This window comes from Salmo trutta, chromosome 13 (genome assembly GCF_901001165.1).
Source record: "Salmo trutta chromosome 13, fSalTru1.1, whole genome shotgun sequence".
Lineage (NCBI taxonomy): Eukaryota > Metazoa > Chordata > Actinopteri > Salmoniformes > Salmonidae > Salmo > Salmo trutta.
In genome coordinates this window covers 28,738,014-28,758,995 of record NC_042969.1, presented here as the reverse complement: position 1 = coordinate 28,758,995, position 20,982 = coordinate 28,738,014, and the positions used below count along the sequence as shown (strand labels likewise).

Below are 20,982 nucleotides of genomic sequence, written 5' to 3'. Positions count from 1 at the left end.
GGGAATAGCCTACATTATGACATCGTGAGTAAATGGGTTGTGATGGACAGTCAGACTTGGGACGACAGACAGGGAAATCAAACAAAAGTAAACTTATGAAACAACTAATAAACACAATAGACAGAAACAAGAAATCAAGACACAAGAGAAGTAGACTTCTTCATTTTATAAAAAATATGGTTGCTATAAAAAAAGTAAGAAATAGAAACTAGAAGGACATTAATAAATAACATAAATACAGCTAGCTAAGACTTTTTTGTATAGAATCTTCAGTTTTATTGAGCAAATGATTCTTCCATGATTTACCCCGGATAGCTAGTTAGCAGACTAGGTTTGGTTGAATAGCTTGTCCATTCAGGCTCAGAGGTCTGAGAGAGAGGCCAGCTCGTGCAGCAGGAGAGCAAAGGATGGACGGTCTTCTGGTTTCTACACAGGAAGAGACAGATCAATCACAAGACATTATGCTTAAAACACAAGCTACACTAAGATCACAGGTAAACCAACCTACCAAGCTGAATCAGTAAGGTACAGGTGAACCAACCTACCAAGCTGAATCAATAAGGTACAGGTGAACCAACCTACCAAGCTGAATCAGTAAGGTACAGGTGAACCAACCTACCAAGCTGAATCAGTAAGGTACAGGTGAACCAACCTACCAAGCTGAATCAGTAAGGCACAGGTGAACCAACCTACCAAGCTGAATCAGTAAGGCACAGGTGAACCAACCTACCAAGCTGAATCAGTAAGGTACAGGTGAACCAACCTACCAAGCTGAATCAGTAAGGTACAGGTGAACCAACCTACCAAGCTGAATCAGTAAGGCACAGGTGAGTCTGTCTACTGCAGCGTTTCCCAAACCCCAAGGGGTGCATATTTAGTTTTTTACACTAGCATGGATTCAAATAATCAACTCATCATCAAGCTTTGATTATTTCAATCAGCTGTTTAATGTTAGGGCAAACAAAAATGACATTTGCACCCATTGGGGTCCCGAGGACCGAGATTGGGAAACCCACCCACCCTACCCATCCACACACACAAACCCATACTACACCCACACACTACACCCACCCACCCACCCACACACACACCGACCTTACCCACCCACACCTTACCCACCCACACTACTAACAGTATAGGTGGGTCAGTAAGCTACAGGTGTGAACCAGGTAGATCCTTCCCACCCACCTCCTTCCAGCACCACTCCATGAGGAGGTGCACAGCCTCTGGGGCCTGTCTGGGTTTCAGCAGCCTCAGGCCTGCATTCAGGGCCTCCACCACCTCACCATTAGACCGGTTCTCATAGGGCAGACGCCCCTCAGTATATACCTCCCACATAAACACACCTGGAGGAGAGGGGAGGAGAGGAGGAGGAAAGGAGAGGATTCAACATTAATTCATCATACCTCTAGTATACATTTTCTAAGTTGAAGAAGCTCAGTATCTGACCATGCACAACAGTCTCAGAGAGGATGAATAAACCCACCAAAGGACCAGACGTCAGACTTGCTGCTGAACTTGCAGTACTTGATGACCTCAGGAGAAGACCACTTGATGGGGAACTTGGAGCCCTGAGAGCTGGTGTACTGGTCATCTAGAACAAACCTGGTAGGACAGGACAGGGGAGGAAAGGACACACGGTTATCTGTGTGCGTCTCTGCAGCTTCCATGGATAGATACACAGTGCCCCCTGTAGAGAAGTCTGACCAGTTTCCCTGTCAGGGTGGGTCACTGGTTCAAGTCTTCACCCTGAATCACCATATATTCTGGCCTTTATCAATAGGCATCAACCAGTCTGTCACAAACTCACCTGGTCATTCCAAAATCAGACACCTTCACCACGTTGTTGCAGGAGACCAGACAGTTTCTGGCTGCCTGTGAGGGTTGGGTTCAGAACACACACTTATGATCTGCAGTAGTTTGTCCATCTTATGTACTATACACTCCACTATCACTGAAAATACAGCTAGGCCTTAACCAAGCAGAGTTCCTTGATGTTTCAGCCAGTGAGGTAAAACAACCATTTCTAAGCTGTTCTGTGTTTTCTTTCTATGAATGAATTTACATTTTCTATGTAAAGTGTGTTGAGATTTGTGAAATGCACTTAAAATAAATTGTGACTAAACAAGCTCACACGCAAGCAGGCAAGCACGTACGCATGCACACGCTCATAAACACATATGTTCAGGTCTTTGGGTGGGTTACCAGGTCTCTGTGGATGAAGTTATTGCTCTCCAGGTATGCCATCCCTTCACTGACGTCCAGACACATCCCCAGTAGGGTGTCCTGGGACATACGCCCCCTCCTGGCTCGGAGGTAGTCCGACAGGCAGCCCTGCTCCATCAACTCAAACACCAGACACATGGGAGAATGCTGGGTACACACACCATACAGCTGTACCAGCTTACAGTGGGACAGAATCCTGCAACACGCACACGCACACACACACACACACACACGCTCTGATCAGAAGTAGGTCATTACATAGCACGGGTCCAGTGTGTAATTTGAGACACAGCCTTGCATTTCACGGCTAAAAAATTGTTACAAATAGTCCACTATGTAGGGAATAGGGTGTCTTCTAAGATGTCCCCCCACCACTATAAAGTCCACTCACGTCATGACCCTGGCCTCCTCTTTAAAGTCCTCCTCAGACATGGCTCCCTCCCGGATCATCTTCACAGCTACCCTGCGCTCCCTCCAGCGCCCCTGGAGTACCAGGCCAAACTGACCGCTGCCCACTTCCTCACCCAGGATCAGCTCTGCTGGGTCCACCTCCCACTGGCCTGGAGGGTGGGGGTAGGGAGAGGGAGGGGGAGAGAGAGGGAGGGTGGAGGGGGTAGGGAGAGGGAGGGTGGAGGGGGTAGGGAGAGGGAGGGTGGAGGGGGTAGGGAGAGGGAGGGTGGAAGGGGTAGGGAGAGGGAGGGTGGAAGGGGTAGGGGAGAGGGAGGGGGTAGGGAGAGGGAGGGTGGAGGGGGTAGGGAGAGGGAAGGGAGAGGGAGGGGGTAGGGAGAGGGAGGGTGGAAGGGGAGAGAGAGTGCAGAAGTAATAATGACATACTAATGCAATTATTGGAAGATACATCAAGCCTGAACACAACATGGTACACTGTGGTTGCTTGCCACTTTCTCCTCCAGGTAGTCCCTCCTGTGTGGAGGTTTTCAGGGTGTGGTGGAACTGCCTGCCTATTGGCTGCTAAACCTGGGTACCTCATCACACAGGTGTCTACCTTACATCACCACTAATGTCATCCCAGTCCGAATGCTTTTAGAATAGCAAAACATGCCAATTCTCACTATCATGTATATGTTATGTTTGATCTTATCTTTATTATACAGTAACTTATCTATAACATATAAGCATATCTATATCATACAGTAACTTATCTATAACATAAAAGGATATCTTTATTATACAGTAACTTATCTATTTCATATAAGTGTATCTTTATTACACAGTAACTTATCGATAAAATATAAGCGTATCTTTATTACACATTAACTTATCAATAAAATATAAGTGTATCTTTATTACACAGTAACTTATCGCTAAAATATAAGTGTATCTTTATTACACAGTAACTTATCGCTAAAATATAAGTGTATCTTTATTACACATTAACTTATCAATAAAATATAAGCGTATCTTTATTACGCATTAACTTATCGATAAAATATAAGCGTATCTTTATTACACATTAACTTATCAATAAAATATAAGTGTATCTTTATTACACAGTAACTTATCGCTAAAATATAAGTGTATCTTTATTACACAGTAACTTATCGCTAAAATATAAGTGTATCTTTATTACACATTAACTTATCAATAAAATATAAGCGTATCTTTATTACACAGTAACTTATCAATAAAATATAAGCGTATCTTTATTACACAGTAACTTATCAATAACATACACGTATCTGGTGTGTTATCTGCTTTGTGTTTGAGCTTTGTAATTGTCATTAATTCAGGGTTAGGTAACTTCCATAGAGATAGTTAGAGGACTGCGTATAGACAGCCCTGTTGTTACAGATGCTATAATCAAACAGATACAAAAAATAGTCCTCTAACTATCTCTATGGTAACTATAATCAATAACCAAACAAAATGGTTGCTGGCTGCCTAGAGGCAGGAGCAGCAGGTCGTCCTCTGACCTTTTGAGAGTTCTGCAGGGCTCTGAAAGTTCTCTCTACCCTGAGAGATGGGATGCCTCAGTCGCGTGATCAGACCTGCAGAGACCAGACACACAAACGCACAAATGCATGCACACCCCACACACACACACACACACACACACACACACACACACACAGACAACACACGCTCGCGCACACACACACACACACACACACACACACACACACACACACACACACACACACACACACACACACACACACACACAGAGAGAGAGTGAATGTCAGGATGAAACAACAAAACTAAATCAAAACTAAATGTGCATATACCGGTAGTTAGATAATGTAGAGGCTTTAGGCTATTCTGCTTTAACAATAGAACACATTAACTCTTATTTTACAGGCAGTTTCCTCTGTAGAATGTTGCTGTTAGGAAACGATTGTACCCTATACTAAGGAAACGATTGTACCCTATACTAAGGAAACGACTATACCCTATACTAAGGAAACGATTGTACCCTACACTAAAGAAACGATTGTACCCTATACTAAGGAAACGACTGTACCCTATACTAAGGAAACGACTGTACCCTATACTAAGGAAAAGACTGTACCCTATACTAAGGAAACGATTGTACCCTATACTAAGGAAACGACTGTACCCTATACTAAGGAAACGATTGTACCCTATACTAAGGAAACGACTATACCCTATACTAAGGAAACGACTGTACCCTATACTAAGGAAACGACTGTACCCTATACTAAGGAAACGATTGTACCCTATACTAAGGAAATGACTGTACCCTATACTAAGGAAACGATTGTACCCTATACTAAGGAAACGACTGTACCCTATACTAAGGAAACGATTGTACCCTATACTAAGGAAACGACTATACCCTATACTAAGGAAACGACTGTACCCTATACTAAGGAAACGATTGTACCCTATACTAAGGAAACGACTATACCCTATACTAAGGAAACGACTGTACCCTATACTAAGGAAACGACTGTACCCTATACTAAGGAAATGACTGTACCCTATACTAAGGAAACGATTGTACCCTATACTAAGGAAACGACTGTACCCTATACTAAGGAAACGACTGTACCCTATACTAAGGAAAAGACTGTACCCTATACTAAGGAAACGATTGTACCCTATACTAAGGAAACGACTGTACCCTATACTAAGGAAACGATTGTACCCTATACTAAGGAAACGACTATACCCTATACTAAGGAAACGACTGTACCCTATACTAAGGAAACGACTGTACCCTATACTAAGGAAACGATTGTACCCTATACTAAGGAAATGACTGTACCCTATACTAAGGAAACGATTGTACCCTATACTAAGGAAACGACTGTACCCTATACTAAGGAAACGATTGTACCCTATACTAAGGAAACGACTATACCCTATACTAAGGAAACGACTGTACCCTATACTAAGGAAACGATTGTACCCTATACTAAGGAAACGACTATACCCTATACTAAGGAAACGACTGTACCCTATACTAAGGAAACGACTGTACCCTATACTAAGGAAATGACTGTACCCTATACTAAGGAAACGATTGTACCCTATACTAAGGAAACGATTGTACCCTATACTAAGGAAACGACTGTACCCTATACTAAGGAAACGACTGTACCCTATACTAAGGAAACGATTGTACCCTATACTAAGGAAAAGACTGTACCCTATACTAAGGAAAAGACTGTACCCTATACTAAGGAAACGACAGTACCCTATACTAAGGAAACGATTGTACCCTATACTAAGGAAACGACTGTACCTTGTATAAAGGAAACGATTGTACCCTATACTAAGGAAACGATTGTACCCTATACTAAGGAAACGACTGTACCCTATACTAAGGAAACGACTGTACCCTATACTAAGGAAAAGACTGTACCCTATACTAAGGAAACGACTGTACCCTATACTAAGGAAACGATTGTACCCTATACTAAGGAAACTACTGTACCCTATACTAAGGAAACGACTGTACCCTATACTAAGGAAACTACTGTACCCTATACTAAGGAAACGACTGTACCCTATACTAAGGAAACGATTGTACCCTGTACTAAGGAAAAGACTGTACCCTATACTAAGGAAACGATTGTACCCTATACTAAGGAAACGACTGTACCCTATACTAAGGAAACGACTATACCCTATACTAAGGAAACGACTATACCCTATACTAAGGAAACGACTGTACCCTATACTAAGGAAACGACTGTACCCTATACTAAGGAAACGATTGTACCCTATACTAAGGAAACGACTGTACCCTATACTAAGGAAACGACTGTACCCTATACGAAGGAAACGACTGTACCCTATACTAAGGAAACGACTGTACCCTATACTAAGGGGAGAACATCTGGACCATAGAATGTATAGAACCATTTCACACAGAGGAGGCTGATTGGAGGAGCTACAGGAGGACGGGCTCATTGTAATGGCTGGATTGGAATAAATTGAATGGTACCTAACAGATCAAACACATGGAAACAATGTGTTTGACTCTGTTCCATTGACAACCTTCCAGCCATTACAATGACCCCGTCCTCCTATAGCTCCTCCCACAGGGAGTTATAGGATTTCACACTACATTAACACTCATCTCCCATCTCCCTCTCTACTGCGGGAGATCCATGCTGGTGGAACCTTACATGACCCCTGAAGATGCCTAGGCTTTATCTCAACGGACTAACAAACACAGTCGACCTGGGTACAAATCCAAATAGGTCACACTGGCCTGTAAACAGCTGTATTAGGTAGCTCAGGTACCTGCAGCGTTGTGTTGGTGGTACTGGATGAGCTCAGGTACCTGCAGCGTTGTGTTGGTGGTACTGGATGAGTTCAGGAATAGTCATGAACAGGTATTTCTCTGCCAGGTAAAACTTGGACGTCTCCTCTGCCTCTGACTGTCTGATCTGGTAGTGCTTCACCCGCGGGTTCTTCTGCCCGTTGGATCTGAAGGTGGTTCATCATCATGTAACTATGTCATAGCAAAATCTTTAAAGGGGCAATATACAGTTCAAAGAATAACAAAGCAGGCAACCCACCACTGTTTTAATAAAAAGCTGAGAGATGGGGCTGGAGATATGTAACCACTCTCAAATTCTTAGACAGTGCTAGGGATGTCAAAATACCAATCACAGATTGCCCCTTTAACTGACTGTAATCGAAGCTGAGCGACATAGCTGAAACAGGCAGTAGTTACCCTGGGGCTTTAGTGAAGACAGACACAGTGTAGACACCTGCACACCTGGAGTCTCGCACCATAAAGGCTCCTTCCTTACCCTGCACAAACAAACACAACCTTTCATTTGAGTAGGAAAAATCATAATCGTCAGATAAAATTCATTATAATTCAAGCCATCTGCTGAGTTCATTACGTTGAATTTGTTGTATGTCATGTCATAGTTACGTGGATGTAATATTTTCAATCTCTACTTACGATAATATTATGTGAATAAGCCTTGACATGACAGCACAGTGAGACTCCCCAACGGACGGGAGCTTGAAACGCACAACACCCATTTTACTCTCCAAATGTCACACTACACAACCCTAACCCTTCCCTCCCACTGTCACACTACACAACCCTAACCCTACCACTGTCACACTACACAACCCTAACCCTCCCACTGTCACACTACACAACCCTAACCCTACCACTACACAACCCTAACCCTCCCACTGTCACACTACACAACCCTAACCCTACCACTGTCACACTACACAACCCTAACCCTCCCACTGTCACACTACACAACCCTAACCCTCCCACTGTCACACTACACAACCCTAACCCTAACTCTCCCACCGTCACACTACACAACCCTAAACCTACCCTACCACTGTCACACTATACAACCCTAACCCTCCCACTGTCACACTACACAACCCTAACCCTCCCAATGTCACACTACACAACCCTAACCCTCCCACTATCCCACTACACAACCCTAACCCTCCCACTATCACACTACACAACCCTAACCCTCCCACTGTCACACTACACAACCCTAACCCTCCCACTGTCACACTACACAACCCTAACCCTACCACTACACAACCCTAACCCTCCCACTGTCACACTACACAACCCTAACCCTACCACTGTCACACTACACAACCCTAACTCTCCCACTGTCACACTATACAACCCTAACTCTCCCACTGTCACACTATACAACCCTAACCCTCCCAATGTCACACTACACAACCCTAACCCTCCCACTGTCACACTACACAACCCTAACCCTCCCACTATACAACCCTAACCCTCCCACTGTCACACTACACAACCCTAACCCTCCCACTGTCACACTACACAACCCTAACCCTCCCACTGTCACACTACACAACCCTAACCCTCCCACTGTCACACTACACAACCCTAACCCTCCCACTACACAACCCTAACCCTCCCACCGTCACACTACACAACCCTAACCCTCCCACTGTCACACTACACAACCCTAACCCTCCCACTGTCACACTACACAACCCTAACCCTACCACTACACAACCCTAACCCTACCACTGTCACACTACACAACCCTAACCCTCCCACTGTCACACTACACAACCCTAACCCTACCACTACACAACCCTAACCCTACCACTGTCACACTACACAACCCTAACCCTCCCACTGTCACACTACACAACCCTAACCCTCCCACTACACAACCCTAACCCTCCCACTGTCACACTACACAACCCTAACCCCTCCCACTGTCACACTACACAACCCTAACCCTCCCACTGTCACACTACACAACCCTAACCCTCCCACTATCACACTACACCAACCCTAACCCTCCCACTGTCACACTACACAACCCTAACCCTCCCACTGTCACACTACACAACCCTAACCCTCCCACTACACAACCCTAACCCTCCCACTGTCACACTACACAACCCTAACCCTCCCAATGTCACACTACACAACCCTAACCCTCCCACTACACAACCCTAACCCTCCCCACTATCACACTACACAACCCTAACCCTCCCACTGTCACACTACACAACCCTAACCCTCCCACTGTCACACTACACAACCCTAACCCTCCCACTACACAACCCTAACCCTCCCACTGTCACACTACACAACCCTAACCCTCCCAATGTCACACTACACAACCCTAACCCTCCCACTACACAACCCTAACCCTCCCACTGTCACACTACACAACCCTAACCCTCCCACCGTCACACTACACAACCCTAACCCTCCCACTGTCACACTACACAACCCTAACCCTCCCACTGTCACACTACACAACCCTAACCCTCCCACTATCACACTACACAACCCTAACCCTCCCACTGTCACACTACACAACCCTAACCCTCCCACTATCACACTACACAACCCTAACCCTCCCACTGTCACACTACACAACCCTAACCCTCCCACTGTCACACTACACAACCCTAACCCTCCCACTGTCACACTACACAACCCTAACCCTACCACTATCACACTACACAACCCTAACCCTCCCACTGTCACACTACACAACCCTAACCCTCCCACTATCACACTACACAACCCTAACCCTCCCACTGTCACACTACACAACCCTAACCCTCCCACTGTCACACTACACAACCCTAACCCTCCCACTGTCACACTACACAACCCCTAACCCTCCCACTGTCACACTACACAACCCTACCCTCCCACTACACAACCCTAACCCTCCCACTGTCACACTACACAAACCTAACCCTCCCACTGTCACACTACACAACCCTAACCCTCCCACTACACAACCCTAACCCTCCCACTGTCACATTACACAACCCTAACCCTCCCACCGTCACACTACACAACCCTAACCCTCCCACTATCACACTACACCACCCTAACCCTCCCCACTGTCACACTACACAACCCTAACCCTCCCACTGTCACACTACACAACCCTAACCCTCCCACTGTCACACTACACAACCCTAACCCTCCCACTACACAAACCCTAACCCTCCCACCGTCACACTACACAACCCTAACCCTCCCACTGTCACACTACACAACCCTAACCCTCCCACTGTCACACTACACAACCCTAACCCTCCCACTACACACCCTAACCCTCCCACCGTCACACTACACAACCCTAACCCTCCCACTGTCACACTACACAACCCTAACCCTCCCACTGTCACACTACACAACCCTAACCCTCCCACTGTCACACTACACAACCCTAACCCTCCCACTGTCACACTACACAACCCTAACCCTCCCCACTGTCACACTACACAACGCTAACCCTCCCACTGTCACACTACACAACCCTAACCCTCCCACTGTCACACTACACAACCCTAACCCTACCACTACACAACCCTAACCCTCCCACTGTCACACTACACAACCCTAACCCTCCCACTGTCACACTACACAACCCTAACCCTCCCACTATACAACCCTAACCCTCCCACTGTCACATTACACAACCCTAACCCTCCCACCGTCACACTACACACCCTAACCCTCCCACTGTCACACTACACAACCCTAACCCTCCCACTGTCACACTACACAACCCTAACCCTCCCACTGTCACACTACACAACCCTAACCCTCCCACTATCACACTACACCAACCCTAACCCTCCCCACTGTCACACTACACAACCCTAACCCTCCCACTGTCACACTACACAACCCTAACTCTCCCACTGTCACACTACACAACCCTAACCCTCCCACTACACAACCCTAACCCTCCCACTGTCACACTACACAACCCTAACCCTCCCACTGTCACACTACACAACCCTAACCCTCCCACTATCACACTACACAACCCTAACCCTCCCAATGTCACACTACACAACCCTAACCCTCCCACTGTCACACTACACAACCCCTAACCCTCCCACTGTCACACTACACAACCCTAACCCTTCCCTCCCACTGTCACACTACACAACCCTAACCCTCCCACTACACAACCCTAACCCTCCCACTGTCACACTACACAACCCTAACCCTCCCACTACACAACCCTAACCCTCCCACTGTCACACTACACAAACCTAACCCTCCCACTGTCACACTACAACAACCCTAACCCTCCCACTGTCACACTACACAACCCTAACCCTCCCACTACACCAACCCTAACCCTCCCCACCGTCACACTACACAACCCTAACCCTCCCACTGTCACACTACACAACCCTAACCCTCCCACTGTCACACTCACAAACCCTAACCCTACCACTACACAACCCTAACCCTACCACTGTCACACTACACAACCCTAACCCTCCCACTGTCACACTACACAACCCTAACCCTACCACTACACAACCCTAACCCTACCACTGTCACACTACACAACCCTAACCCTCCCCACTGTCACACTACACAACCCTAACCCTCCCACTACACAACCCTAACCCTCCCACTGTCACACTACACAACCCTAACCCTCCCACTGTCACACTACACAACCCTAACCCTCCCACTGTCACACTACACAACCCTAACCCTCCCACTGTCAAATACAACCCTAACTCTCCCACTGTCACACTACACAACCCTAACCCTCCCACTGTCACACTACACAACCCTAACCCTCCCACTACACAACCCTAACCCTCCCACTGTCACACTACACAAACCCTAACCCTCCCACTGTCACACTACACAACCCTAACCCTCCCACTGTCAAAATACACAACCCTAACTCTCCCACTGTCACACTACACAACCCTAACCCTCCCAATGTCACACTACACAACCCTAACCCTCCCACTACACAACCCTAACCCTCCCACTGTCACACTACACAACCCTAACCCTCCCACTGTCACACTACACAACCCTAACCCTCCCACTGTCACATTACACAACCCTAACCCTCCCACTATCACACTACACAACCCTAACCCTCCCACTGTCACACTACACAACCCTAACCCTACCACTGTCACACTACACAACCCTAACCCTCCCACTGTCACACTACACAACCCTAACCCTCCCACTACACAACCCTAACCCTCCCACTGTCACACTACACAACCCTAACCCTCCCACTACACAACCCTAACCCTCCCACTGTCACACTACACAACCCTAACCCTCCCACAGTCACACTACACAACCCTAACCCTCCCACTACACAACCCTAACCCTCCCACTGTCAAAATACACAACCCTAACCCTCCCACTATCCCACTACACAACCCTAACCCTCCCACTATCACACTACACAACCCTAACCCTCCCACTATCACACTACACAACCCTAACCCTCCCACTGTCACACTACACAACCCTAACCCTCCCACTACACAACCCTAACCCTCCCACTGTCACACTACACAACCCTAACCCTCCCACTATCACACTACACAACCCTAACCCTCCCACTGTCACACTACACAACCCTAACCCTCCCACTGTCACACTACACAACCCTAACCCTCCCACTGTCACACTACACAACCCTAACCCTCCCACTGTCACACTACACAACCCTAACCCTCCCACTATCACACTACACAACCCTAACCCTCCCACTGTCACACTACACAACCCTAACCCTCCCACTGTCACACTACACAACCCTAACCCTCCCACTGTCACACTACACAACCCTAACCCTCCCACTGTCACATTACACAACCCTAACCCTCCCACTGTCACACTACACAACCCTAACCCTCCCACCGTCACACTACACAACCCTAACCCTCCCACTGTCACACTACACAACCCTAACCCTCCCACTGTCACACTACACAACCCTAACCCTACCACTACACAACCCTAACCCTCCCACTGTCACATTACACAACCCTAACCCTCCCACTACACAACCCTAACCCTCCCACTGTCACACTACACAACCCTAACCCTCCCACTGTCACACTACACAACCCTAACCCTCCCACTGTCCCACTACACAACCCTAACCCTCCCACTGTCACACTACACAACCCTAACCCTCCCACTGTCACACTACACAACCCTAACCCTCCCACTGTCACACTACACAACCCTAACCCTCCCACTGTCACACTATACAACCCCTAACCCTCCCACTGTCACACTACACAACCCTAACCCTCCCACTGTCACACTACACAACCCTAACCCTCCCACTGTCACACTACACAACCCTAACCCTCCCACTGTCACACTACACAACCCTAACCCTCCCACTATCACACTACACAACCCTAACCCTCCCACTATCACACTACACAACCCTAACCCTCCCACTGTCACACTATACAACCCTAACCCTCCCACTACACAACCCTAACCCTCCCACCGTCACACTACACAACCCTAACCCTCCCACTGTCACACTACACAACCCTAACCCTCCCACTACACAACCCTAACCCTCCCACTGTCACACTACACAACCCTAACCCTCCCACTGTCACACTACACAACCCTAACCCTCCCACTACACAACCCTAACCCTCCCACCGTCACACTACACAACCCTAACCCTCCCACTGTCACACTACACAACCCTAACCCTCCCACTGTCACACTACACAACCCTAACCCTCCCACTGTCACATTACACAACCCTAACCCTCCCACTGTCACACTACACAACCCTAACCCTCCCACTGTCACACTATACAACCCTAACCCTCCCAATGTCACACTACACAACCCTAACCCTCCCACTACACAACCCTAACCCTCCCACTGTCACACTACACAACCCTAACCCTCCCAATGTCACACTACACAACCCTAACCCTCCCACTACACAACCCTAACCCTCCCACTGTCACACTACACAACCCTAACCCTCCCACTACACAACCCTAACCCTCCCACTGTCACACTACACAACCCTAACCCTCCCACTGTCACACTACACAACCCTAACCCTCCCACTGTCACACTACACAACCCTAACCCTCCCACTGTCACATTACACAACCCTAACCCTCCCACTGTCACACTACACAACCCTAACCCTCCCACTGTCACACTACACAACCCTAACCCTCCCACCGTCACACTACACAACCCTAACCCTCCCACTGTCACACTACACAACGCTAACCCTCCCACTGTCACACTACACAACCCTAACCCTCCCACTACACAACCCTAACCCTCCCACTGTCACACTACACAACCCTAACCCTCCCACTGTCACACTACACAACCCTAACCCTCCCACTACACAACCCTAACCCTCCCACTGTCACACTACACAACCCTAACCCTCCCAATGTCACACTACACAACCCTAACCCTCCCACTACACAACCCTAACCCTCCCACTGTCACACTACACAACCCTAACCCTCCCACTGTCACACTACACAACCCTAACCCTCCCACTGTCACACTACACAACCCTAACCCTCCCACTACACAACCCTAACCCTCCCACCGTCACACTACACAACCCTAACCCTCCCACTGTCACACTACACAACCCTAACCCTCCCACTATCACACTACACAACCCTAACCCTCCCACTGTCACACTACACAACCCTAACCCTCCACTGTCACACTACACAACCCTAACCCTCCCACTGTCACACTACACAACCCTAACCCTCCCACTGTCACACTACACAACCCTAACCCTCCCACTGTCACACTACACAACCCTAACCCTCCCACTGTCCACTACACAACCCTACACAACCCTAACCCTCCCACTGTCACACTACCAAAACCTAACCCTCCCACTGTCACACTACACAACGCTAACCCTCCCACTGTCACACTACACAACCCTAACCCTCCCACTGTCCACTACACAACCCTAACCCTCCCACTGTCACACTACACAACCCTAACCCTCCCACTGTCACACTACACAACCCTAACCCTCCCACTGTCACACTACACAACCCTACCCTCCCACTGTCACACTACACAACCCTAACCCTCCCACTACACAACCCTAACCCTCCCACTGTCCACACTACACAACCCTAACCCTCCACTGTCACACTACACAACCCTAACCCTCCCACTGTCACACTACACAACCCTAACCCTCCCACTGTCACACTACACAACCCTAACCCTCCCACTGTCACACTACACAACGCTAACCCTCCCACTGTCACACTACACAACCCTAACCCTCCCACTACACAACCCTAACCCTCCCACTGTCACACTACACAACCCTAACCTTACCACTGTCACACTACACAACCCTAAACCTACCCTACCACTGTCACACTACACAACCCTAACCCTCCCAATGTCACACTACACAACCCTAACCCTCCCACTACACAACCCTAACCCTCCCACTGTCACACTACACAACCCTAACCCTCCCACTGTCACACTACACAACCCTAACCCTCCCACTGTCACACTACACAACCCTAACCCTCCCACTGTCACACTACACAACCCTAACCCTCCCACTGTCACACTACACAACCCTAACCCTCCCACTGTCACACTACACAACCCTAACCCTCCCCACTGTCACACTACACAACCCTAACCCTCCCACTGTCACACTACACAACCCTAACCCTCCCACCGTCACACTACACAACCCTAACCCTCCCACTGTCACACTACACAACCCTAACCCTCCCACTGTCACACTACACAACCCTAACCCTCCCACTGTCACACTACACAACCCTAACCCTCCCACTGTCACACTACACAACCCTAACCCTCCCACTATCACACTACACAACCCTAACCCTCCCACTGTCACACTACACAACCCTAACCCTCCCACTGTCACACTACACAACCCTAACCCTCCCACTGTCACACTACACAACCCTAACCCTCCCACTGTCACACTACACAACCCTAACCCTCCCACTGTCACACTACACAACCCTAACCGTCCCACTATCACACTACACAACCCTAACCCTCCCACTGTCACACTACACAACCCTAACCCTCCCACTGTCACACTACACAACCCTAACCCTCCCACTACACAACCCTAACCCTCCCACTATCACACTACACAACCCTAACCCTCCCACTATCCCACTACACAACCCTAACCCTCCCACTATCACACTACACAACCCTAACCCTCCCACTATCACACTACACAACCCTAACCCTCCCACTGTCACACTACACAACCCTAACCCTCCCACTACACAACCCTAACCCTCCCACTGTCACACTACACAACCCTAACCCTCCCACTATCACACTACACAACCCTAACCCTCCCACTGTCACACTACACAACCCTAACCCTCCCACTGTCACACTACACAACCCTAACCCTCCCACTGTCACACTACACAACCCTAACCCTCCCACTGTCACACTACACAACCCTAACCCTCCCACTACACAACCCTAACCCTCCCACTATCACACTACACAACCCTAACCCTCCCACTATCACACTACACAACCCTAACCCTCCCCTTCCACTGTCACCATCTGTCTGTAATAGCGATTATGACACATTTACAACAGGAAATCCTGGACCTGAGCAACCTGCTCTGTTGTTTCAAATGTCATCTTTCACTCTGTGTGTGTGTGTGTGTGTGTGTGTGTGTCTGTGTGTGTGTGTGTGTGTGTGTGTGTGTGTGTGTGTGTACGTGCATGTACGTGCATGCGTGTGGACATGCATCTTGCAAAATGCAGCTTTTTCATCCGTGCTGCTGCGGCAAGATACAGGAATTTATTCAGTCAAATCCGGTAACCAAATTTTCTGGATAAATTCAAAACATGATCTCATTTTCAAACATAATCAATAAAAATATTTATATATATTTTTACAGTTATACTTTTTTAGGGATAACAAAAACATGTTTTCTCTCTAGTTTCAGTATTGTCTGGTTGTAATTCTGATAACCTTGCTTTTTGATTTACTCAGGCCCACAATGTCTGTCCTCTCCCTTCTATAGTACAGTTTAACACCAAACTATGTCTGTCCTCTCCCTTCTGTAGTACAGTTTAACACCAAACTATGTCTGTCCTCTCCCTTCTATAGTACAGTTTAACACCAAACTATGTCTGTCCTCTCCCTTCTGTAGTACAGTTTAACACCAAACTATGTCTGTCCTCTCCCTTCTGTAGTACAGTTTAACACCAAACTATGTCTGTCCTCTCCCTTCTGTAGTACAGTTTAACAAAAAACTATGTCTGTCCTCTCCCTTCTATAGTACAGTTTAACACCAAACTATGTCTGTCCTCTCCCTTCTGTAGTACAGTTTAACACCAAACTATGTCTGTCCTCTCCCTTCTGTAGTACAGTTTAACACCAAACTATGTCTGTCCTCTCCCTTCTGTAGTACAGTTTAACACCAAACTATGTCTGTCCTCTCCCTTCTGTAGTACAGTTTAACACCAAACTATGTCTGTCCTCTCCCTTCTATAGTACAGTTTAACACCAAACTATGTCTGTCCTCTCCCTTCTATAGTACAGTTTAACACCAAACTATGTCTGTCCTCTCCCTTCTGTAGTACAGTTTAACACCAAACTATGTCTGTCCTCTCCCTTCTGTAGTACAGTTTAACACCAAACTATGTCTGTCCTCTCCCTTCTGTAGTACAGTTTAACAAAAAACTATGTCTGTCCTCTCCCTTCTATAGTACAGTTTAACACCAAACTATGTCTGTCCTCTCCCTTCTGTAGTACAGTTTAACACCAAACTATGTCTGTCCTCTCCCTTCTGTAGTACAGTTTAACACCAAACTATGTCTGTCCTCTCCCTTCTGTAGTACAGTTTAACACCAAACTATGTCTGTCCTCTCCCTTCTGTAGTACAGTTTAACACCAAACTATGTCTGTCCTCTCCCTTCTGTAGTACAGTTTAACACCAAACTATGTCTGTCCTCTCCCTTCTGTAGTACAGTTTAACACCAAACTATGTCTGTCCTCTCCCTTCTGTAGTACAGTTTAACACCAAACTATGTCTGTCCTCTCCCTTCTATAGTACAGTTTAACACCAAACTATGTCTGTCCTCTCCCTTCTATAGTACAGTTTAACACCAAACTATGTCTGTCCTCTCCCTTCTATAGTACAGTTTAACACCAAACTATGTCTGTCCTCTCCCTTCTGTAGTACAGTTTAACACCAAACTATGTCTGTCCTCTCCCTTCTGTAGTACAGTTTAACACCAAACTATGTCTGTCCTCTCCCTTCTGTAGTACAGTTTAACACCAAACTATGTCTGTCCTCTCCCTTCTGTAGTACAGTTTAACACCAAACTATGTCTGTCCTCTCCCTTCTGTAGTACAGTTTAACACCAAACTATGTCTGTCCTCTCCCTTCTGTAGTACAGTTTAACAAAAAACTGAAGAAGGTCGGCGTTGTTTACCTCTGTCATCAGGAGTTCCTCAGCTCTCCCTCTCGTTATGTCTTTGTTATACCATCTGGAAAACAAGAAGGGGAATTATAAACAACCTAGACCAATCAGATGGCTGAAATAAAATATCAGGGTACAATTGTTATCTTATACTATAAAAATAGTCAGGAGAATTGTATTTGATATAAATCCGACTCACTCAAATCTGTTGAAGTTGTTGCAGGATTTTTCCGCTATATAAGTGCAAGGTACAAAACCTGTGTTTCTATGGAAGGAAATGACAAAATGGGATGAATACTGTAGGTGTGTACAACTACACAGCCAATAATACATATTACAGATAGGCTTATAGAGTTGTCATCGGGTTGTCATCAGGTTGTCATATGCCACAGAGTTGTCACAGAGTTCTCATAGAGTTGTCACAGAGTTGTCACAGAGTTCTCATAGAGTTGTCACAGAGTTGTCATAGAGTTGCCATGTCGTCTCTACTTACCCTCTGTGGTCCTGTACGGTCCACCAATCATGGTGGGAGCTGTCAGTCAGGATGTACTCCTGGTCTTTGTGAAGGGCCAGCTCTGTGTCTCCATGGGGACTGTAGTTCTGTAGCGCAACCACCACACTCTGGCCCGGGTCGGAGAGCCGCCGCTATGGGCACGATGTAAGGGAAACACTGATCCTTAGCATTAAAATGACTCAAAGCAACATACTGTATGTTTACAGGCACGGTGAAGTATATAGACATGACATGTGCATATTTACCTGTGTGTCCGGGGTTGGAGGGAGAGGCTTCTTGGAAGCTACAGAAAGGCATTTTGTGGTTAATTCTTAAAAGTCTAAGCTGTTGTGGGGGGGGGGGGGGGGCAGTTAACATAATATACTTTTCAAAGGATTTATATATGGTTTATATGTAAGATATAATATTATTATTATTATTATTATTGAGTGTGGGAAATGCACTCTTCAAGTGAAATATACCTGTACCGTATCCCACAGGGTCGTACTCCTGACATCCTGTAGCCATCTTCTCTGTCTGGTAGCAGCACCTCCACCTCCCCTCCATCCAGAAGTTGGGGTGATACTTCAGGAGTAATGCGTTGCACTTGGTCTCTTTATTGCAAGAGAGAGAAATGAAATACAGTGTAAGACATGGAGGCTCAAATGTGTCATAGAGTTTATAATATAATGTTGATATACTACTCTTAATATTATGTTGTTTTTCTAATCTTATGGTATATATATATATAAACAAACTCAGCTCTGTGGTATTGGTATTATGGGTCTGATGTTGAATGTTTTCCATAACTGCTGCTCACCCTCCTTCAGAGCTCGGACCCATCTCTGACGACAGTCGTTGTCCGGGGCGAAGATGTACAGGTAGCAGTTGTCGTGGACAACCTGTTGAGACATTTATGCATATCTAAAATAAAAACAGTGTCATGGCTTATAAATGAAAGTCATTGTAAATTGTTCCCAATGGTGAGTAATTAGCATTCCTCCATTAGACAGAAGCAGTAGAAGAGATGAGTTGTCTTATGTGGTCTTACCTGGAAGGGGTACTTGTTGCTGCAGGGGATTGGGGCTTCACTGCACACTATCTCCACACACTTGATCCTGGAGAGCTCAATGCAGCCTTTCTGGATGGGCTTTTTCTGAAGAAGAATACAACCTTCTATCAACATCTTCACAACTTTCTATTTTCACATCAAACAATACAACCCCCATACTGTAACTGTCATATTCTGTAAAAGCAAGATTTCTTCATAACTCAATATATGATTTTCAAAATTAGACTACTGAAGTGTAAAGTGTAAATTAATTTCAACAATAAATGTCATTTTTGACAGATATTGATAAACAAACAAACCACAAACAATTTAACAATAAAAATTGTACATACCCCAGGGCGCTGTTCAGAATAGGTCAGGTCCTGGGTGTCCAAGACAAAGAACCTTTCCTTGTAATTACAGGGCGACGTCCTTCGCTTCTGCTGAGATTTCTTGATGAGAGTCCCCTTCAAGATTACTGTGGGGAGCATAGTGAACACAGATACCTGGCTAACATTGAGAGACAGAGAGAAAGACAGCGAGGTGGGCTGTAGAGTTAGACTGAACACCTATATAATGGAGAGAAGGAAAAGAGTGAGGGAGTTTGTGTCGTGTGAGTTTCCGCTGTAGATACACTAGGTAAACCACTTCCTTGAGCACGGCTGAGGGAGACCAACACTCACACACAGACTAAGATGCACTCACACACACGTTGAAACATCACAAGCTGCATGGGTGCACAGAACCACAGGGCCTGAGCAGCTCTCTCCCCAGAAATTAGGCTAAACGTACACTTAAAACACATTTGTAGTTGAACAAATGCTATTATGCAGGTAACTGCCAAACTAATGGAAACACTTGAATAACTGAGGGATATTAAGTATATCGAAAGCAGGTGCTTCCACACAGGTGTTGTTCCTCAGTTAATTAAGCAATTCATATCCCATCAAG

At 46.7% G+C, this 20,982-nt stretch overlaps 1 protein-coding gene across 2 annotated transcripts; it reads right to left on the bottom strand.

The window, feature by feature from the left end:
• Window positions 1-151: 151 nt before the first annotated feature.
• itk (IL2 inducible T cell kinase) lies at window positions 152-20,663 on the bottom strand. Of its 2 annotated transcripts, none has more exons than XM_029771757.1 (17): window positions 20,385-20,663; window positions 20,032-20,136; window positions 19,801-19,882; window positions 19,463-19,594; window positions 19,247-19,284; window positions 18,981-19,132; window positions 18,687-18,752; window positions 18,500-18,554; window positions 7,397-7,476; window positions 7,001-7,146; window positions 4,158-4,232; window positions 2,618-2,786; window positions 2,206-2,422; window positions 1,811-1,875; window positions 1,487-1,605; window positions 1,189-1,346; window positions 152-426 (listed from the first exon to the last, which is right to left on the bottom strand). In XM_029771757.1, exons 1-17 carry the CDS (start codon window positions 20,520-20,522, stop codon window positions 361-363), a joined length of 1,863 nt encoding a protein of 620 aa, XP_029627617.1. In that variant the 5' UTR covers window positions 20,523-20,663; the 3' UTR covers window positions 152-360. The 2 variants fall into 2 exon arrangements, with proteins under 2 accessions (XP_029627617.1, XP_029627618.1); XM_029771758.1 differs by having other exon boundaries at window positions 19,469-19,594.
• Window positions 20,664-20,982: the final 319 nt, after the last annotated feature.